At 40.6% G+C, this 23501-nt stretch overlaps 1 protein-coding gene across 3 annotated transcripts in view; it reads right to left on the bottom strand.

Annotated features, from left to right (window-relative positions):
• Positions 1-1879: 1879 nt before the first annotated feature.
• The window catches only part of LOC129711092 (zinc finger CCHC domain-containing protein 2-like), a 76235-nt gene continuing 54613 nt past the window's right edge, over positions 1880-23501 (bottom strand). For 2 of the 3 annotated variants that reach the window (XM_055658483.1, XM_055658492.1), the window contains exons 12-14: positions 11172-11297; positions 5848-7257; positions 1880-2624 (exon numbers count right to left, since the gene is read on the bottom strand). In XM_055658483.1, the coding sequence (XP_055514458.1) occupies positions 2572-2624; positions 5848-7257; positions 11172-11297 (1589 nt within the window). In that variant the 3' untranslated portion in view covers positions 1880-2571. The remainder of the gene's footprint in view (positions 2625-5847; positions 7258-11171; positions 11298-23501) is intronic. The other variant, XM_055658501.1, reaches the window with a different exon arrangement.

Raw genomic sequence — 23501 nt, 5'->3', positions numbered from 1 at the left:
ACGAACTCCCCAGTCATGTGGCAAATAGCTTCCATAAATGGGAGCCATATTCCTGCTACCAATTTTGCATTGAGAAGACATAAAATAAGTTAACCAGAAGACATCCACCTAATTCATTGATCAAAAATTAATGGTAAACAAAATAGAACATATCAATAAAGAGGAATCAGTATTGTTTGTATGTGAAGTTTCTTTTAAATATTTTACCATTAAGGTTTGTAGATATGATAGAACTTGCCACCAGCAAAACTATTTTTGAGGACAAGAAAATAAAATTGGATCCAGCAACATCTAATTAGGTAAGTCTGGGATTTAAGCATTGCTATCTCAGGTACACTTTGCTGACTGAGCTGCCTATTCAATAGATAATAGCAAAGCAATTTTGGTTATTAGACTTGACTGCTGGACAGGCAAGGACAGCACTTTAAAATAAGAAACTAATAAAAGATTTGTGTATTTTTTTTATTGCTATTAATTCAGGAGAAAATCAGCATAAAATCCAAAAATTGTTCTAGAAATATAAGTGACCTTTCCAGTACATAACATTTTGAATATCAAAGAATACCAGTAAACAAATGAACAAACTGAAGGTAACAATATACCTCCTATATACAGTACAATTTTTAAACCATAAAATTAGTTCTAATACAACCAAGTTATTCAGAACGCATTGTCTTACAGGCTCGTGTGATTTCCCAGTCTCAGTCTAATTTTAAGAACGATCAGCACAGTCATATCAAGATAGTTATCTTGTATTCAATTGGTCATCCAAAAGTCCAGGTAAAAGAAATGTGCTTCAAGGAAATTAATTGCCACACTTTGAAAATGAGTTCTCAATTGATTCTCTTTTTTTTTTAACATGCAAGAAATAATTTGGGTCACTACCCTGTACACAAGATCTAGCTACTCAAAGCAGCTGAACTAGAATAACCAGACGCAGGTTAACTCATTAACACGGCTCCTTTTATATATGTGTAAGCATTTTTGTTGACACTGGGCTTTTAAGACAAGACAAAGGCTTTTAAGATCCTACAAAACACATTCATATCCTATGACACCGTTGTTTGTTTAAGTCAATAAAATACATCAATCCACTCGAGGACAATTCATTTACAGAGAAAGCAGACTGCTGCACGCCAATATCATAGCTCTGTATATTCCCATTAAAGTTAATGTTAAAGGAATGCCAAGATTAGGCAGCGTTCTTTGCAACAAAATGCAGCAACCCTCTAAAGCCACCATCCTGTGAATAACATCAGTGCACTTTTAAGAAATAAACCCAGAAACAGAAATAGTGCATATTGGCTTTTTTTCTTTCTTTAAAAAAGAGCAGCAGCATAAATTAGGGAGTTTGCTGACATGATTAATACCATCTACAAATATCGAGCGTCAGTCTTCACATTATAGTAGTGGCAAATGCATGTGCAATGGTAAATTAAGTACCGTGCCAAATTTGCAGAGCTTATGCTAACTACGATGAATATGCAACAGTGGTATTTCTAATCATGGAAATGTATGTTTTTTTGTATCGTACATGTAAAACAAAATTTGTTATACATTCTAATATCCAAGTAAACACTGCCACAGAAAGTTTATAGCTTAAAGCGTTATTTGTTTTGAAAAAAATAAATTACTTTCCAATGTCAATTAATGGAGCAGTATAAAGAAGGGATTTGTTTAAAAAAAGTATGGCTATTCAATATTCTACACAAAGACTAAGGGGGAGAAAAAACATTTGCACATTGTCCAATTCAAACACTCACAATAAATATCTAAAGTTAAAGCAACAGGAGTATTTAGCTGTAATAATAAAATGTTTAAAAATGTTTGTTTATCTGAGCTCAAATGAAAATAAACACTAACCAGACAACTTTGAAAACTTTCCTGTTAATTTTTATAAACATTATTACAGGCACTCAATTTTCCAAAACATTTTCTTCAAAGATCAATATAAAAGGTATTACCCATGTCAACACCAAAATTTATTATTTTTCCATTAGGCCAAACAAAGTACTTTTAAATTCATGTGTTTATTTTTGAAAGTGGAGTTGCTTCCACACAACTGAAAGAGGATACAATAATATTAAACAAGAACAAAAGAGACTCAAAATTTGAAGACAATTTGTTGCAGACAAAAGATGTAGCATGATGTAAGATGTGACCTAACATTTCAACTGGCAACACGTCTGCTCATTCCAGCTCAAGTGTCTCCTGGACAGGTAGATTCCAAAACACTGCCATAAATTATTAGACAATGAACATTGCACGTGCCACTTGGTATAATACATTCATCAGTGCAAAATCAGAGGTCATTATTGTAAGCATTTTTTTAGGACGTTACATAAACTGCTCTGCTTCATGAACACTGCAGCCAAAACAGGTGAAGACGCGTTCAGAGGAAATAAATGCCACAATAAGTTCAAGGCGATCCAGACTTCAGTGACCACTTATTAATCCCAAACACATTTAGAAAACCCATTCAGTTTTTTGCTGGACGAGAGAGCATCAACTGTGTGGTTAGGGTCAGACCCACAAAATAAGGCTCATTGCTAAAATGATGAATGTTCTAGCTTAATCAGCTGGATCCAAATCATGAGGTGGAGCAAACTTTAATTTGAAGGCACCTGTAAAACAAAAAATGGCATTGGTAAAAGTTCACCACAGAATTTATTACAAGCAAAGAACATATAAACATGTCAATAACCTGTTGGGGGGGGGGGGGGATTTTCAGTCTCAAATTATGTAATATACACTACAGCCCAGTATTGCAAAAATACTGCTTTGTTCAAATTATTTAAGGCAAGGGACTGTTATAGTTTTGTGGAGGTGGGGACATTTGAAAGCAATCATTTTAAATAGTTCTCACTTTCTATTCCACCAAGACATGGCAACAGTTTTGGCACAGAACTAGTGACCTGTGCCAATCTTTGTTCGATCCATTGTTTTTGGTATTTTCTTAATTGTGTACGTTGTGCGAAAGACTGTTGCATTATTCTTTAAAAATGTTCTTAACACCCAAGAGAGAAAGGCTCACAAGTTTCCTAATCCTAGACTTTTGCATATTTAAAATATCTGACAACAATTACACCTTCCAATTACTATCTCAAACATTAAAATCACTACATTTCCCAACACATTTACAAACCAATCACATCTAATTGAATTTTGGTCTTGCACCAGGCATGATGCACTACAACCAGTTAGAATGCTATCAATGGATGTTCAAAAGAATATTGGTCGACACATGGAATCTCCTCAGGAAGTAGCATTGATAGGCTTTCTTTGTGATTGCATCAATGTGCTGGACCCAGGACAGATCTTTGGAGATATTCATGAACTTGAAATTGATGAGTCTTTGGAGATATTCATGAACTTGAAATTGATGCAAAACCATCCATGAAGACAGGTTCGGGGATGTCCACGCCTGGAAAGTCACAGAAAATACAGCACCAGGAGGGATAAAATTAAGTTGTTGAATTCATGGAATATGATGTTTAAAACTTTCAATAGTTTTGGTAGAGTTTTTTTTTTAAAGACCGTGTTCTGGACTTATATGGTAATTGGTAGTTGATTGAAGTTCAGAAATAGCATGTTCCAGTAAGGAGGAGATAAGGAAGGCAAAGTAAGGGACCCATGGATGACCAAAGAGGTTGTACGTTTGATCAAACAGAAACAAGATTGCACATGCAAGATTTAGAAGAATGGAATCTGCTGGAGCCTTTGAGAAATACAAAGAAAAAATAACTCAAGTGGGCAATTAGAAGGGCCAAAAGAGGCCAAATAATGGCGTTGGTGAGAAATGGCTTTGATTAAAGAAAATCCCAAGGTTTTTTATATCTACATTAAAAACAATAGGGTAACCGAGGAGAAGGTAGGACTGCTCAAGACGAAAGGAGGCAATTTGTGCTTGGAGTCTGGGCATGCAGGCAAGGTACTAAATGAATCTGTTTTTAGGGAGATGGACATGGAAGACAGTGAGATCAGTGTGGGGAATATTAATATCCAAGGGCAGTTTGAGACTAAGGAGGAGGTGGTGTGATGCTCTTGAAATGGTGTCGAAATAATTTATCAGAATGATGCCTGGATTAGGGAGTATTAGCTACAAGGTTAGGTTTAACTTTTTTCTCTGGAACACCCGAGGTTGTGGAGAGACTTGATAGAAGTGTATAAAATTATGACAGGCATAGATAGGACAGTCAGAATTTCTTTCCTACGATGGAAAACAAATCAAAAACCAGAAAGTATAGCTTTAAAGTGTGGGGGTCAAAGTTTAAAGGAAATGTGCAGGGAAGTTTTATTCCTATATAGAGAGAGTGCTGGGTGCTCGGAATGGACGGTGGTGGTTTGGACAGATACAATGGAGGCATTTAAGAGGCTTTTGCATAGGCAGATAGGAGTTGGACTTGACATCATGTTCGGCACAGACAATGTGGGCCAAAGGGCCTGTCCTTGTGCTGTAAAGCTCCATGTTAGATGAACAAGAATAAAAACTTGAGCCATTTCATAGCCATTCAAATTTTCATTATTAAAAAAGATATGGACGGTCCTACAAATATGACAGTCTATCAAAAGATTAGAAATTACTTCAGAACTATTATCTAATTTTCATGAATCAGAATTAAAATTCCACGTATTACTTGTGGATGACGAGCTTCTCCCTCTGCCAATCCTGAACTGATCCATTAATTTCTTCATATTACAAATGCACGAGAAATGATTTATCAGTAGCTTTCCATATGTGCAACTTAAATAACCGTGCTGGGGGTTGAGGAGCACAAGGTGTGGGATGCATTCCACAATCACACATCCTTGAATTTCAACACACAAACAATGGTGGGACACAGCATGCAATTACCCAAAGCATAATGCCCAAAATGCCTTTTAAGAGCCATAGTTGGAGTTCTCTCCCTTCACCACTGCTAGTTTTCCTATGTCAGTAATTAAAACTGGATGCAGCATTTATGATGTTGCCTGATAAAACACACGATTAATATTTGCTGCCACTGTACATTTAGTACCAGAAATATTAGTCTCTAGCCAGAGGTAGATTGTTGATGCGAGTGAGAATAATGACAAATTTCACAGCCTCTGAACAATTAATAAAAACCATCTTTACAAAAGAACTAGACTGCAATCTGCAGCAATGAAAAGCAGTCAGAATAAAGGGAAGGACACTTGAGGCAGTAATTAATACAGAAAACATTTGTTCCACGTGGAGCTTTTCAATCAGCCCATGCATCTTATTTGTTTTTAAAGAGAAAAAAACCTGGAAAATGTTCTTGATCTAGTGTCTCAAATTTCATTAAAATTCTTAAGAAATAAATCAACAAATATGTTTGGATTTGGTAAATTTAATTGAACTTGAATTAACAAAGTCTTTTCAGCAAGCTTCAAAAGTTCACTTTCAACTCAATGTGCTGATCATCACTAGTTCAGGAATTATCTTAGAAAGACACAAAATACTGGAGTACTTAGCGGGTCAAGCAGCATCTCTGGAGAAAATGTAGGTGACGTTTTGGGTCGGGACCCTTTTCAGTCTGACCCAAAATGTCATCTCTCCATTTTCTGTTGGTATAAAACCACTGTCTGCAGTTCCGTTTTGTTTTACAATCAGGAATTATTTTGTTGTCCATTATTCTCTGATAACTTTAATAAACATTTATGCTTCAACCACAATGATTATAAATGGTTAACATTCCAGTATTTCTTTGTGCTTTACAAACTTAGATACAAGACCACACCACAGTTTAAATATGTAAACGTCCACTTTAAAGACCCCAGTGTCATGAAAAGCTGAGAATTTTGTAGAACGTTACCAATTTTGTTATCAAATATCACACTGCTTACCTGGTTGACTTGCCTCCATGGATGGTTGTTTACAATCTTGTGCATGGTGTCCGCCTACACCACAATTATAGCAAGATGCAGTTCCATTCTTTTTAGGTCCTAACCCATTGACATTAGTGACCATGTTAGCTACTTGGTACATTAATGGAAATCCACGGACAAATCCCGGCATTTGTTGTATCCCATAGTTTGTCTGATTTGCCATAGGATCATGCATTAGTCCATTAGTGTAAGGATTCTGATAAAAGGGCATCTGGGTTCCATTGTTTTGATGTGCTTGGTTGAGGTAGCTACCATTACAAAGAGAAGCCATTCCACTTAAAGGGATTAACGGAACTCTGATAAACTGGCTCGGGATCGTACTAGGATAGTAGTAATTAAACAGTGGATTACCATTGTTCCCACAGCTACCTCGGCATCCACAAGAACTACAAGCCCCACAGGCAACCTGCTGAACTGGTTGAATGGTCCCATTAGTACTAGTATTTCCTATTGTATTTATGTAAGAGGTGCTATCACTCTGAGCTGTGCTATGAGTTAATGCAGTATTCAGGCTTGGTACAGGGCCCGGAGTGTGGGTGGGGACAGAAGATCCAGTGGATTGGATTTGGCCTACAGGGGATGGTGTGCTTGCTGTTCCCTGTAAAGGCAAAACACTAGCTGGAGTCCCACTTAACTTGTATGAGCCAGGTTGTGGTGGCAGAGCAGCAGCAGGAAGCATTACTTTTAAAATGGCAGATTCAGGTGCTGCTGCTATATTTCCATCAGTCTGAGGCAACAAGGTGTTCAGTCCTGCTAGATTCTGTGTTGGTTTAGCAGTAGGATCTAAAACAGATGATGCTGGAAGTTTCCCAGGTGGAGAATGGCTTTGAACTGGGATGAAGGCAGTGTTGGCTGATCCAATGTTCACAATGCCTGCTGGTGGCTGGGGTCCAGGAACATGGCGGTTCTCCAAATTAATTTGTGGTGCTGTCATTTTATGTCTATGCACCATTGGATGTAGAGCCGGACCAGCAGCCTGCAGAAGGAAAGGAGTTGCCACTGACATGGGCGAGGACATTAGGTCAAGTCTCTTCCCCGTTTCTGCAGCACCAACTGACGTTATGTGCGAAGAATCTCGAAGAGAGGCAACAGCAGGAGGGATGGTTACAATCATCCCCATAGTTTTACTATCTACAGGAGGAACATAGTCTGGTTTTGTTCCACCGTTTTGCATCATGTAGTGTGCAGGAGGCATCAGTGGAATGCGAGGAAGCAAAGGGGCTGGCGGATTCCCTGGAAGGGTACCATTCTCACTCCGCACTGGTGCAACCTGAGCAGTTGGCCTGCTGGTAGATCCACGAGCAGGGTTACAGGGAGGCATCTCTTTCTGCCTCTCCTTCACAGAATCCTCCGATGTGCTGTCAGAATCTAGCCAAAAGAAAATAAATATAAAGGTGGTGAAGACATAAAGGCATTGCTCCGGTAACATGAAATATTACTTTTGGATATATGAAGCAAAAATTACTGGAACATCATTATTGTTCACAAAATCGTCCATTACAAAATAGGAAAGCAGTAGCCTTCCTTCAATAACCAGATGAAATAAAATGGAAAAAGTTATTTGCCATTATTAGGTCTAATCACAAAGGGTGGTTAAAAACAAAGAGGCAGCCACACAGCTCAAGCCTATTTTGTCATTCATTTATATTGACCATAATCTGCATCTCAAATCCCACTGGCCAAACTCACGCCCAATGTTTAATAAAAATGTTTATCTACCTTAAAAACTACAGCTGAATATATGCAATACATACAGCATGCATGTTGTTCATTCTGTCGTTGTAAAAAAAATGGAACAATGTTTATTCGGGTACATTTTGAAACTACCATGATATTTGTTTTGAAGAAAACATTTTAGATTTGGTGTTTTTTAGTGTTGGCATCAGTGGTAGCAGCTTCTTTTGCTGCTTAGCATGGTGCCACTTACATTATAGCTGTACCTGGCTCACACCACATTTTCTTTTAGGCAAGTCTGATGCTGAACCTAGAATGCTCTTCTATACTCTACATTGAACCAGAGTGGATCTCCGTCGTGACATCAATACTAGAGTGAGAAATGTGCTAACCAAGTCACATATTACAATGGAATTCAATCTTGCTGAAAGTAACAGCTCAGAGATATCCCATCACGAGTTCTGAATCTATCCCATTTAACATGTTGGTATTACCACACATGACAAGATATTCAATGTGGAAGTCGCTCTCACCAACGTCATGTGAAGATACATTTGATAACTAGTAGATTAGTGAACACAAGGTTAAGAGGTCTGCATATTGCTTCCCTCATTACTCTTTTAGACCCAGTTTAATAGCCATGCCCCTCAGTAGTAGGTCAGTCTTATTCAGACAGATGCGAAGAGACACTCCAGGCAATGAACAATAAAGTTCACGATTTAGAGTACTTTCTCTCTCCTTATTCACAACAATTTTTGCTAAAATGGTATTCAATGGGGAAGTACCAGTTAATCAACTGAAGACAGAATAGTGTTTTCCTTTCCATGTTTTGTTAGATGACATAAAAAGCCATGTGTGAGTGATTCATTCCCTTCCTATAATGCACCACTGTGATGACTTCTTACAGATCTATCCCAATTTCTTTTAGTGTCATACTTTTCAGACATATTGCATATAGACAGGACAGTAACATTGAAAAGGAAGAGTTTGGGAATGTTGATGCAACATGTGCAAGAAAAATGATCTGAGAAAAAGGTCATGTTCAAACAATGGACACAAACCCAATTGTTGAAGATATTTCACAATATTTACAGAAGTTGCATCATGAGTACCAGCTCACATTTATTGTTGTGTCAAGATTGTGGATTGAAGACCCACTCCATTACTTGCAGTTAAAAACAGTAGAGAGTGAAGTTTGAGGAGAATGCCCTTTTCTAAATGGATGGAAGGAACTAAGGCCCTATTTATTTGGCAGAAGCAAAATATCCATGGAAGTAATTGTAGAGTACCAGGAACCTCACTTCTTGTCCTGCAAAACATTCAACTCTCATTGAAAGTTTAACTGATGATGTGCCTCTTTGGCTATGTGCAAATTAATTACAGGTTGAACACCAATGAAACGACAATGCATGCTTGGCCCACTGATGACGCCCCTACCATGTCTCTAAAACACCACGGAGTGCCAGAAATCTAAATAAAGCAAATATAAAACGTAAACTTAATGTGAATGGAATGATGTGCCGACCTATCCCCAGCTCGCACCATCTCCATGGTCTTTTAAGCACTGACTTCCGCCGCTGCACCCGACTCACAGGGTGCACTTCTTCACTCACCAAACGACACAAAGTGCCGAAGTAATTCAGTGGGTCAGGATCTCTGGAGAACACTGACAGGAGACGTCAGGACACTTCCTCAGATTGATTCAGTTGGGTGAGTTACTCCAGCAGTCAATGTTTCAGTGTACCCCCTCGGTCATTGTGGGGCTATCCTCTCACCTGCTATCACATCCATGGTGGAGTATGCCGGCAACTCGGGGGGGGGGGTGAGAAGAAGGAGGAGGCAGCGGTGGTGGTGGAGGGAGGAGGCGGGAGCCCTGACATCCAACCTTTGGGTCGCCGCCAACTCCTCCCCACCACCATGCCTGCTTCCCCCCCCACCACCGCCACCTCCTCTGGTACCGACATACAGCACCCTGTAACCGACAGCAGGTGAGAGGGAAGTGGAGCCCCATGGTGACTGAAGGGGGCACGCTGAAACACAAAGTGCTGAAGCAACTCAGCCAACTGAATTAGTCTGAGGAAGGGTCGCGGTGTCAACGATCTGTGTTCTCCAGAGATCCTGACCCGCTGGTGAATTACTCCAACACTTTATGTCCTTTTGGTGGGCAAAGAAGGGCTCACTGGTGGACCTTGGGGGTCAGGAGTGGTGTAGTAAAACAGGGCTCTAAATGGCCAGGGAGACGATGCGAGCTGGGATAGGGTTGGCAGGTCCGTCCACTATATCCAACATCTGGTATAAGTGGGCCGTTAAAACGAGGGCTTACTGCATTGTCTTTGCAAAACAATTAGGAGAAAAGATTGAGAGCATAGTAGGGCGACAGAGGGATATGACTGAAAAGAGCGCTCGCCACTCACAATGCCATCTGCTCTGGGAATTTCAACTGAGCTCTCGTAATTTTGTCCACAGTGGAGGACAGACCATCAGTTGCCGGAAAATCGGTGTTCAACCTGTACCAGATTTGTGAATGCAGCACTGGCTAATATACCAGAGTAATTGATTTGCTGCAACACATCAGTATATATTTAAAGCTTTAAAAACAAATTATTAAAATAAAACAATTCTCTTTCTTCCAACTCAGGGTATCCAATTCAAAATTAATGTCAGAACATTCTAATCTCAAGGGGATTAAGTTAAGAGAATCGCTGCTTTCAAATGCATGAATGTTTTGACAACTATTTTGACTACATTTTTTGCAGAAATGGAAGTGTAGGATGAGGTTGGCAGAATGCAAGGAATGAAGTTTCTAAAGAAAGAGCATAATATCCAAAAGCAATATTGCCAATGGAACAAGGGTACCAAAGAGAAAGTTAGTATTGGAAGAGTGCTGGTTGAGGGGAGGATTCACAGCTGGATTCACACAGAATGAATCGAAACCTCTGTTCAATTATTACGTCAGCAATAAAATAAGATTGTAAAAATGTAGGTCTGTATGAAGGACACAATATACTACATACAGTTACCATTCTAAAGCACATTCAGCAGAGGAATTTGAGAATGCGGAAGATGTACCTGTGAGGGAATTTTGGATGGGTAGGTTAATGGCCAACCTTTGCATTCGGGGATTTTTTTGGCTAGATTGTTTGAATCATTTTTAGTTACTTCAAAGAGACTCAATAATTGATTTATATTCTTGTGCATACTGCATGAGACAGTAACAAACTGAAGGGAAAATGACTGAAGGTAATTATAAATTGTGATTTATTTGTAATTGTGAGCCATTTGTAATATTTTATAGTACTTCTCGTCCTTTGTTTAGTGAGAATATTTTGCTTTTTGTATCTTATCTTCTGGAGCATGAAAATTGCAAAAACTTCTGCAGAAATCTCCAAGAGACTGTTTGCAATTATTTTAGTTGCATCAAATACCCAATTGTGATCCAGATTTCTATTAGTTTCACCCAGCGATTTCAACCCTCTGCTTTTAGATTGAAATAGCACCCACAAGTCAGCCCATTTTAGCAGCCTCAGTGTCATATAAATAATTGGTGATTTGACTGCAGGAGATTTAAAATCGATCGAGAAAGATTTTAAAAGTACATAATAACTCACCTTTGTCTTTCTCATCTTCACTTTCACAGCTCTCTCTCCCATCGTGTCTTGGGCTGGAAGGAGAACTGTAACTTTCTGAAGAGCTGTCTCCACATGCCTCTAGACCACAGCCAACATCCCTTAATTCTAAAACAATCAGGTAGGTGCCATTGAGTAATAAAGCACAGCCAATTACTTTTTCTTCAAAAAAGTCTGTGGCATAATCTATTGCATTATTTTGCAAAATACTCTGATCTCTTCCCATCCTCATCAATCAGGCAAGTGTGCTGGATAGTTTAAGATAAGCCCCCATTGCTTCTAATTTCATTCCAGCTGAGATGCAGGAATTAATTCCTGTGAATAGGAAATTTGGCTGTGTAATCCCCATTACCACCTTCCGTTCCAAATCAAAACAATTAGTAGCTTGGAAATTAATATCTTCTGAACGATTAATCAGCACACAACTCTGATTAACATGCCAAACATATACTCACAAGCGAGCACTTATGAAATGTTGATAAGGCTTCATTTGATGAAAGCAAAAACACTGATTATTTCACAGATGAAAAGGTAAAAACCCTCAATAAGTATTTGCATTATATGTGATAAGTAGATAAAGTATTAGATAAAATTATTTTTGCCAAAGAACAGTAAAAAGTTAGAGACAGTGCTGGCGTAACCGAGCGGGTCACCCATTTTTTCCCTCCAGAGATGCTTTCGGACCCACAGAGTTACTCTAGCCCTTTGCGTCTATATTTGATATAAACCAACATCTGCAGTTCTTGGTTTCTACAGCAGTAAAAAGTTACCGGTTTACTTAACCTTAACCACTAGATGGTGCAACAACTTCAATTAATTTTTTTCATACTGGAAAACTGGCTACAAACTCCAACATACAAAAGATAATAGTTTATTGCTGTTTTCATGCATTGAATTGACCTCAAAGTGGTTATTAAGATTCTGAATAGAAATCAAATATTTCATTTTCACAAAATCTTAATGTTTCTTGGAGGACTCTATGATTACAAAAATCTAAAGGAGGTAAAAGTACAAAAGGTGTGGGACAGTGCAAGCCAAGAAATGTTAACGATGCTTTGCAATAGGCAGGGGGACGGTGGCCTGGAAAATTGCGCAAGTTGAAGATGGACAGGGTTTTCATTACTAACAAGTTTAATCAATCAAACAGAAATGAGACACAGCAGGGTAGTAAAGGCAAGAATAAAAATCAAAACAAAAGTGATGGGGAAGAAAATATGGGAAAAGTGTTTAACAGAAATTGAATCTTAAGTCAATAAATAAAACTATAAAATGTTAAAGCATAAGACCTTATAGTGCCCTCCATTATGTTTGGGATAAAGACCCATCATTTATTTATTTGCCTCTGTACTCCACAATTTGACATTTGTAATAGAAAAAAAATTGCATGTGATAAAGGGCACATTGTCAGGTTTGAATAAAGGCCATTTTTAGACATTTTGGTTTCACCATATAGTAATCACAACAGCGTTTATACATAGTCCCCATTTCAGGGCACCATAATGTTTGGGACACAGCAATGTCATGTAAATGAAAGTAGTTGTTCAAGAAGGAACTGCAGATGTTGGAAAATTGAAGGTAGACAAAAGTGCTGGAGAAACTCAGCGGGTGCGGCAGCATCTATGGAGCGAAGGAAATAAGCAACGTTTCAGGCTGAAACCCTTCTTCAGACTGATCTGAAAGTAGTCATGTTTAGTATTTTGTTCCATATCCTTTGCATTCAATGACTGTTTGAAGTCTGCGATTCATGGACATCACCAGTTGCTGGGTGTCTTCTCTGTTGATGCTATGCCAGGCCTGTATTGCAGCCATCTTTAGCTTATGCTTGTTTTGGGGATGAGTCCCCTTCAGTTTTCTCTTCAGCATATAAAAGGCATGCTCAATTGGGTTCAGATCGGGTGATTGACTTGGCCCCTCAAGATTTGACAATTTTTTAGCTTTGAAAAACTCCTTTGTTGCTTTAGCATTATGTTAGGGATCATTGTCTTGCTGTAGAATGAACCGTTGGCCAATGAGTTTTGAGGCATTTGTTTGCACTTGAGCAGATAGGATGTGTCTATACACTTCAGAATTCATTCTGCTACTATCATCAGCAGTTGTATCATCAATGAAGATAAGTGAGCCAGTACCTTCAGCAGCCACACATGCCCAGGCCATAACATCCCGAACACCGTTTCACAGATGAGGTGGTATGCTTTGGATCTTGGGCAGTTCCTTCTCTCCTCCATACTTTGCTCTTGCCATCATTCTGATATAAGTTAATCTTCGTATCATCTGCTTACAAGACCTTTTTCCAGAATTGTGGTTGCTCTTTTAAGTACTTCTTGGCAAACTGTAACCTGGCCATCAATTTTTGCGGCTAACTAGTGGTTTGCATTTTGCATTGTAGCCTCTGTATTTCTATTCATGAAGTCTTCTACGGATAGTGGTCATTGACAAATCCACACCTGACTCCTGAAGAGTGTTCCCGATCTGTTGGACAGGTGTTTGGGGATTTCTCTTTATTATAGAGAGAATTCTTCTGTCATTGGCTGTGTAGGTCTTCCTTCGCCTGCCAGTCCCTTTGCGATTAGTCAGCTCACCAGTGCTCTTTCTTCTTAATGATGTTCCAGTTGATTTTGGTAAGCCTAAGGTTTGGCTGATGTCTCCAACAGTTTTATTCTTGTTTCTCAGTCTCATAATAGCTTCTTTAACTTTCATTGGCACAAATTTGGTCCTCATGTTGATAAACAGCAATAAAAGTTTCCAAAGGTGATGGAAAGAATGGAGGGAAGACTAGGTGCTGAGAGTTCTCTTATACCTGCATTAAGGAGGCAATTAAACACACTTGAGCAATTATAAAAAACCTGTGAAACCATGTGTCCCAAACATTATGGTACCCTGAAATGGGTGGGGGACTATGTATAAACACAACTGTGATTTCTACATGGTGAAACCAAAATGTATAAAAATGGCCTTTAATAAAATCTGACAATATGCACTTTAACCACATGTGATTTCTTCTATTACAAATCTCAAATTGTGGAGTACAGAGGCAAATAAATAAATGATGGGTCTTTATCCCAAACATTATGGAGTGTCCACACAAGATACTTGACCCAAGTATCTTGTGTGGAACTAGAAAACAGGTTAAAGGAAAAGTCAGCAGCTGAGCAGTGGCAGTGGTTCAAGTAACTATTTGACTCAATGACAGAGAAGGATGAAGTGAGAAAGATAATCATCTATGGTTAACAAAAGAAATCAATAAAAATATTAATTAAAAAACTAGTCCATATCAAAGGGCAGAAGACCTTTTTTCAGGAACCAACAGCAATGATCTAAAAAGCCAATAAGAAGAAAACTGATGGGATAAAACTGGCATTAAAAAAGCAACAAGACATTTTTTACATACATGAAAAAGAGAAGAGTAGCTAAGATAAACGTACAACTCCTGGACGGTGAGACTATTTAATTAATAACAGGAAAAAAGGAAATAATTGATACCAGAACCTTACCAATAGTCTTCAAGATGGGGGACACTATCAACATTTCAACAATAACAGATGGGCTAGTTTTGAATAACAAGAACAAACATGTAACAGTCTCCATTATGAGGGGGGAATAATGAGACTAATGGCAAGCAAGTCACCAGGACGAGGTGGACTGCATGATGCCATTGGTTGATCTCTTTCAAAACTCAGTGAGGAGAGTACCAACTGCCAGAAAACTACATAAATGTTCAAGAGAGATAGACAAAAAACATAAGTCTAAATGCCAGTGAGTTTAACATGTGCTGTTGGCAAGTAGGAGATCAAGGAAGAATAAATAGCCAGTCATTTAAAGAAGCTTAAGGCAATCAAACAAGTTAACATGGTTTTATGAAAGAAAACTCAAGTTGGACAAATACGCCACAGTTCGTCAAAGATATAATAAACAAGGTCTATAGAGGTAGTGTAATTGTGTTGCAGAGGGCATTTGATAGGATACTATCCATAAATAACTATAAAACTCTGATCTTGGGGGAGGGCGGGGTGTCTGCGTGTGCGTGTGCATCTGCGTATTTGTTTGTGTGCGATTACATCTACTCAAAGAAACGACATGCTAACGGTAAAATCTTTACATATTCCGGTAGAGATTTATCCCGTGAAATCAAAATTCGCCTTATCTGAAAATTTCATGCATTATTTCTCCAGTTATTTTAGGAAAATGTTCACAAATCTCAAATAACTTAGAAAATAAAGAAGATGGTCTCGCTGATGACGTCACAATGGATCTGATTCCCTGCCTTTGCTCGCGCTGCGATTGACATCACCCCTGTACTTCTTGGCTTCTTAACTTTTACCTCTTTAAATTTGTCACTTAGTGTTTATAAACTGCTGCTCAGGTCGTGCAGCTCGCTCCGCTGGGCTACTTGAAGTCCTAGAACATGGCGGCGGCCGTTATTCCCTCTGGGAGAGGCCGTCTATGGAGACCTGCGATTCCTAAGTCGATTGCATGGACTCTGGGAATTGTGACGCCTTTTCCTCGCTGGTGATCCCGATCGCAACTGGCGATCTCTGGCCGTCACAGGGGATGACCTGCTCTCCGTCTCCCCCGCCCGATCGTCTGACACACGGGTGGGTGCGCTTCCCCTCGCGGAAGCACCGATCGGCTGGCCCTCCGCTACTTTTGACCGTCCTCAGATCGCTCCGGGCCTCGCTCGTGTCCACGAGGCCGCAGACTCGCTCGGATCCGGCGCCTGGAGGGGAGACTGCTGCTCTACGACCTGGGTAGGTGCTGCCTCTACCCCCGCCCCGAGGCAGAGAAGGAGAGAGAGGGGGGGGGGGGGGGGGGGGGGGGGGGGGGAAGAAAGAGGGTACACGCTCACCCGCAGCCTCGTTCGGGCCCCGGCGCCTGATGTGGAGGCTGCTGCTCTACAAACTGGGTAGGTGCTGCCTCTACCCCCTCCATCTGTGTCCCCTCCATTTCTGCCCCCCCCCTCCCCCGCTGCCTCTCTGCCCCCCCCTCCCTCTTTGCTCCACCCTCCCTCTCTAGGCAGTGGTGAATATTGGTACCAACGGGTGAGTGGTGGTGTATTTTGTTTGGGAACCAGCCCTCCCCTGTGATGCAGCAACCCCCCCCCCCCACCCCCCCCCCCCCCTCAATCTCAACCCCCCCCCCCCCCCCCCATTTAGCCGCTCCTGCGCAGTTGGGGGTTATGCGTGTGGATAGGGTGGGGGAAGGGGTAAAAGGAGCAAATGAAGAATGTTAATATAATATCAATGGGGGGGGGGGGGGGGGGGGGTGTGTGTGTGTGTGTGTGTGTGTGTGTGTGTGTGTGTGTGTGTGTGTGTGTGTGTGTGTGTGTGTGTGTGTGTGTGTGTGTGTGTGTGTGTGTGTGTGTGTGTGTGTGTGTGTGTGTGGTTAGTGTGGTGTTTAGTGTGTGAGAGTGCGAGTGTGGCCGAAGACCGCCTCCCCCCTCCCCCCCGCTCGCAAGGGGCCAGGATCCAACGGGCCCCACTTGGTCTGGTACTACATAAAAGGCTGCTGCATAACATATGAGCTCACAGTATTAGTGGGAGTGCACCAACATGGATTGAAGAATAGTTAACAAATGGAAGTCGGAATAAATAATTCTCTTTCAGGCTGGCAGGATAATCACCCATGATGTGTCCATATTTGGCATTCAACTATTTATGATTTATATTCACAAATACACAATGCGTAATGCACAACATGCGAGCGTTGTGACGTGTAAACGATGTAGCGTAACTGACACGCAAATACTGCATATAGGCTGTCCATAAATCAAGTGTCCATAAACTGGGATGGATTGTAAATGGCACCTGGTCCTGAACATTTCCAGCTGGCTTGCTGGAGATTACAGACAATGGGAGCTTTCAAACATAGAACAGCACAGGAACGAGCTCTTTGGACCACAATATTGTGCTGAACATGATGCCAAATTAAACTGATCGCATCTGACTATACATGATTCGTATCCCTTTATCCTTGTACCTCCATGTGCCAATCTAAATACAGAAATACCACTATAATACCTGCCTCCACCATCAACTCTGGCAATACGTTCCAGGCCCCCACCACTTTCTGTGTAAAAAACATGCCCCAAACATCTCCATTAAACATTCCCCCTCTCACCTTATAGCTATGCACTGTTCCACCCTGGGAAAAAGATTCTGACTCTCTACCCTATCTATGCTTCTCATAATTTTATATACTTTTATCAAGTCTTTATAATGGGGCGACTAGAACTGCATGCAATACTCCAAATGTGGCTTAATGTCAAAGCCTTTGATAAGGTGCCGCACGTGAGGCTGCTAAAGAAGATGAGAGCCCATGGTATTAAAGGGCAGATACTAGCACATCTTTCAGGCTCAAGATGCGAGATTGTTCATAACTCGCACAGAAAAATAGTTTTCCTACAATACCTGATGAACATCAAACGTGTTCTCTCGGTGTTTGCCATTAAGCTTCACCACAACCATCAATAGTCTAATGAAATTTCAATGACCTTACAGATCAAAACAGATTCTCCAGAGGTTGGTGGACAGCCTGGTTCACCACAGCATCAAAAGCATCTGCATAGCACATTGTATCAAGAAGGTGACATCCGTCATCAAGCAACCTCACCATTAGGGCCATGCCTTCTCCTTGCTATCATTGGGCAGGGTGCAAACAAACCCGAAGCCGCACACCACCCGGGTCCGGAATAGCGACTTTCCTATAAAGACCATGTATTTGAACCAACCCTCACAACCCTAATCCTACCTTGGCAACAGAACACTATAGATCACCACTTGCTTCACTGTGGACTTCTTTCTTTTCAAAATGCCTTTCACACAAATGTCTTTTTTTGTAGTCTTTTTTCTATTTACTATCTTGCAGGATTTATGTATTGTATGTTTTTGAGTGAGTGTGTCTGTGATGCTGTTGCAAGTTTTCATTGCACCTATGCCTCACTGTACTTGTGAGCACAATACACTTGACTTGTCAGGCAGTTAAGTCAGAGCATTGCACGGAAAGTAGATAGGGGCAGCATACAAAATGGGAATGTGTCTGAGGAATCAAAAGGATAGGAAGAAGGCAAGAGAATAATGTCATCTTGATTCATGCTCAGATTCATCGTAAGAAATGGGGCTAGACTATTCTTCCCTCTGCCTGCTCCATCTTTCTGTAACATTGCCAATCTTTTACCTCAGCTCCTTTTGTGCCCAACCACTTATTCACCATTTTCACTTATATCTGATAATCAGTCCATCTTGAATATATTCAGCAACTGAGCCTCTAATGTAATAAATGGCAAACCTTCATTTAGTGAGATATTAAACAATACTTTACATGACTGCAAATAGCTACTCAATAGGAAGTAATTATAAACTGCCAACATTTCAAAAAGGTTAAAACAAAAATAGAATGTAAAGAACTAATACAAAAACCCTATAATCTCAAACAGACCAAAATAAATCCTTAATTAAAACTTTAGACTAGAGACACAGCAAATAAACTAGCCCTTCGGCCCACCGAGTAGACCAGCAATCACCCCTGTACACTAACACTTTCATACACACCAGGGACAATTTGCAATTTTTTAACCAAAGCCAAATAACCTACAAACCTGTACGTCGTTAGAGTGTGGGAGGAAACCGGAGCACCCACAAGGTGACAGGAAAAAGGTACAAGCACCGTACAGACAGTACCCGTAGTCAGGATTGAAACCAGGTCTCTGGCGCTGTTAGGTAGGAGCACTACTGCTGTGCCACTGTGCTGCCCTTTTAAACATTTAAACACAGCCCAGTAGAATTTTTTTTTTTTTTTTAAGAAATTATTAAGTGGAAATTATATAAAATTCATGAACAAAGAAAATAACTGTAAATGGTTATCAAGTTATGCTCTGAGGTGCCTTGGGCCGCATTGTTAATGGTATTAGATAAACAAATTCCTGTGGCTTTGACAAGAAACATAGAATGAAAACAAGATTCCACTTCTGAAAGTTATTTTACCAAAAAAAATGTTTAGACTGCTTATAGATACCCTATGCTGGAGGAAAAAAAGGAATGCGATGGAAACAATTTATGGAGGCAAGATTGATCAGTGTCAGTACCCAGATTGAAAAATCAGTGGAACTGCAAATATTACAGACAAAAGACAATAAACAATAGGTACAGTAGGCCATTCGGTTCTTCGAGCCAGCACCGCCATTCACTGTGATCATGGCTGATCACCCACAATCAGTACCACGTTCCTGCCTTCTCTCCATATCCCTTGACTCCGCTATCTTTAGGAGCTCTATCTAACTCCCTCTTGAAAGTATCCAGAGAATTGGCCTCCACTGCCTTGGAGGCAGTGAATTCCAGAGATTCATAATTCTCTGGGTGAAAATGTTTTTCCTCATCTCTGTTCTAAATGGCTTCCCTCTTATTCTTAAACTGTAGCCCCTGGCTCTGGACTCATTGGGAACACGTTTCCTGCTCTGAGCATGTCCAATCCCTTAATAATCTTACCAAAACTGCACACAATAGTCCAGGTGTGATCTCACTAGGGCCCTGTACAACTGCAGAAGGACCTCTTTGCTCCTGTATTCAACTCCTCTTGTTATAAAGGCCAACATGCCATTAGCTATCTTCACTGCCTGTTGTAACTGCATACTTACTTTCAGTGACTGACGAACAAATACCCCCAGATCTCGTTGTCCTTCCCCTTTTTCCAACTTGACACCATTCAGAAAATCTTTCCTGTTTTTGCCACCAAAGTGGATAACCTCACATTTATCCACATTAGACTGCACCTGCCATGCATCTGCCCACTGACCCAACCTACCCAAGTCACTCTGCATCCTCCTCACATTGCCACCCAGCTTTGTGTCATCTGCAAATTTGCTAATGTTACTTTTAATCCCTTCATCTAAATCATTAATGTATATTGTAAATAGCTGTGGTCCCAGCACCGAGCCTTGCGGTACCCCAGTAGTCACTGCCTGCCATTCTGAAAGGACCCGTTAATCCCTACTCTTTGTTTCCTATCTGCCAATCAATTCTCAGGTACACAACATCCACTGGCTCTCCCTTGTCCACTTTCCTTGTTACATCGTTCAAAAATTCCCCATTGTAAATCCATGCTGACTTGGACCAATCCTGTTACTGCTATCCAAATGTGCTGCTATTTCATCTTTTATAATTGACTCCAGCATCTTCCCCACCACCAATGTCAGGCTAACTGGTCTATAATTCCCCGTTTTCTCTCTCTCCCGCCTTTCTTAAAAAGCTGGATAACATTAGCTACCCTCCAATGCACAGGAACTGATCCTGAATCTATAGAACATCGGAAAATTATCACCAATGCGTCCACGATTTCTAGAGCCACTTCCTTAAGTACCCTGGGATTCAGTCCTTCAGGCCCTGGGAATTTATCAGCCTTCAGTCTACCCAACACCATTTCCTGCCTAATGTGAATTTCATTCAGTTCCTCCATTACACTAGGTCCTCTGGCCACTAGTACATCCTGGAGATTGTGTCTTCCTTAGTGAAGACAGATCCAAAGTACTTGTTCAACTCGTCTGCCATTTCCTTGTTCTCCATAATAAATTCACCTGTTTCTGTCTTCAAGGGTCCAACTTTGGTCTTGACTATTTTTTTCCTCTTTTCATACCTAAAGAAGCTTTTACTATCCTCCTCTATATTCTTGGTTAGCTTACCTTCGTACCTCATCTTTTCTCCCCGTATTGCCTTTTTAGTTATCTTCTGGTGCTCTTTAAAAGTTTCCCAATCCTCTGGCTTCCCGCTCATCTCTGCTGTTATACTTCTCATTTATTGTTATACCGTCCTTGACTTCCCTTGTCAGCCACGGCCGCCCATTTGCTCCCCTTAGAATGTTTGGAATGAACTGATCCTTGATTAATACCCAATCAATTGGTTAATACACAAAAGGACACAAACTGCTGGAGTAACCCAGCAATCAGCCTGAAGGGTCCCAATTGGAAAGATATATTTACCACAGTCTGTTTTCCACAACAGTTTAATTTGAGAAAAGGTTCAGTAATAGAACAATGAAAAATAAATGCTGAAAACAATCAGCAGGATAGTTTCATTGTTAGTTAAACTCTCCAGACTTTATCAAGTATTGATTTGTCATATGCCCTGGATATGAACCAGAACAATGAAATCCTTACGTGCTGCAGCTTTGCAGACACATTTTGTTGACCTTATATTTGGAAGCTGCACAAAACCTTGGTACCATGCTCAACAGTTGTGCAAGCAAAATTCTACAGAAAAACCAATAATCACGCTACTAATCCTATACCCTCGCCTTTCTGCCATAAATGCAAAAAGTAAAGAATACACAGTTCTTCAGCACATTCATAAGGATGTCCAAACTTTCATGTTGTCTTACACTAAACTGACTTATCTTGGAATCCACCTTGGTAACAGCCATAGATTTGGATTTTGCAATCAGATAGCTACATCAATTTTCTTTCCATCATATTTATAATCAGAAAATATGAATGTCCCTCAGAATGGAAGTCTAAGACATTTTATTTTAATGCCATTTTATTGCACTAATCCTTTACTTCATTGTTTTCTTAATACAGACACTCCCTAACTTGCATAAGGGTTACGTTCTATAAACTCTTAAGCAAGTCAAATTTTACACAAGCCAGAATCACCTTAAAACTAGGTAGAAACAAAAACTGCAGGTGCTGGTTAATACACAAAAGGACACAAAGTGCTGGAGTAACCCAGCAATAAGTCTGAAGGGTCCCAATCTGAAACATCACCTATCCATGTTCTCCAGAGATGCTACCTGACCCACTGAGTTACTCCAACACTTTGTGTCATTTCACTTTAAAACTAGCCAGCAAGCCTTTCTTCATCAGCTGCTACCCCATCTGGTTGATGTGGGTGTGTCGTGTTTCACGTTGTAGACCCTGGCTGACGGTCACAGTGAGGCTCCCACCCCTTCATCAGCTGCCACTTCTTCCTGTCAGCTGTCGCTTTGTCTGCTCCTCCTTTCACCATCATTGCCTCCTCCTACTACCTCGCATTCCAAAGTGGGAGATTTTGACGACTGCGGGGGAGGAGGAGCGGAAAACAGACAAAGCGACAGCAGACAGGAAGAAGCGGCTATTGGCGAGAGAGTGGTGGGAGTCCCATCGTTTCACTGTGGAGATAGCTTCCTGTTGGTGAAGGCAGCCTAAAGGCCTGTCAGCCAGGGGCTACAATGTGAGCTGCATCAACATGCCTTGTCAACTGCAGCTGGTGAAGAAGGACTCATTGGAGGACACTTATTGATGCATTCCACCGCCTCCCTCGATTTCCCAGTGTCTTGGGGGGTGAGTTGCGTGTGCATATTTTATAAATGTCATGGGCATAAATGTAGATAGGTCAGTTAATAAGTTTGCAGACAACACCAAGATTGCTGGATTTCAAGACTGTCAAAGTATTCAGTGGGATATAGATTAACTACAGAAATGGGTGGAGAAATGGCAGGTGGATTTTAACGCGAGCAACTGTGAGGTGTTGCCCTTTGGCAGGTTAAATGTAATGGGAAGGTATGCAGTTGATGGCAAGACTGTTAACAGTATTGATGAACAGCGGGATCCTTGGGTGCAGGTCCATAGCTCATTGAAAGTGGCAACAGAAGTAGATAGTCATGAAGAAGGTGTACGATATGCTTGGCTTCATTGGTCGGGGTATTGAATACAAGAGTCAGGAAGCATGATGCAGCCTTATTGGACTTTGATTAGGCACTTTGGAATGTTTGGAGAGTAAAAAAAAAGTGTGGTTGTGCAATGATAGCAAAACAAGATGTTCTCTCCAAGCAAGAGTTCAAAAGGCTGGGCTATCTGCCATTTCAGAATTGGAGGAAAGGATTAGGAGTAGACACAAACTAGTAACTCAGCAGGTGAGGCAGCATCTCTGGAGAAGGGATGGGCAACGTTTTAAGTCGAGACCCTTCTTCAGGGCCAGAAATGTTGCCATTTGGTAAGACAGCCAATAAATGATATGAGTGTTGTTGAACTGTACACTGGGACAGCTGATTATAATCATGTATGGTATTTCCGCTAACACCCAACAAAAAAGCTTTTCACTGCACCTGCACCTCGGTACATGTGACAATAATAAACTAAATGTTTTTCATTTTTGAGATGAGAAGCCAATCCTGCACATTATATTCCAGATGGGATGTCAGAGAAGATGTCTATTATGATAAATTATCTTTACACATGTATTTAAATCCCATTGCAATAAAGGCCAACATATTTTTAGTTTTCCCAATTCTTTACTCTACCTGCACACTAACTTTGAGAATTGTGAACATCAATACCTTTCCATCTTTAGG

Source organism: Leucoraja erinacea, chromosome 2 (assembly GCF_028641065.1).
Source record: "Leucoraja erinacea ecotype New England chromosome 2, Leri_hhj_1, whole genome shotgun sequence".
In the NCBI taxonomy this organism is placed as follows: domain Eukaryota; kingdom Metazoa; phylum Chordata; class Chondrichthyes; order Rajiformes; family Rajidae; genus Leucoraja; species Leucoraja erinaceus.
The sequence above is the reverse complement of the archived record's forward strand: the minus strand, read 5'-3'. Positions and strand labels throughout refer to the sequence as shown.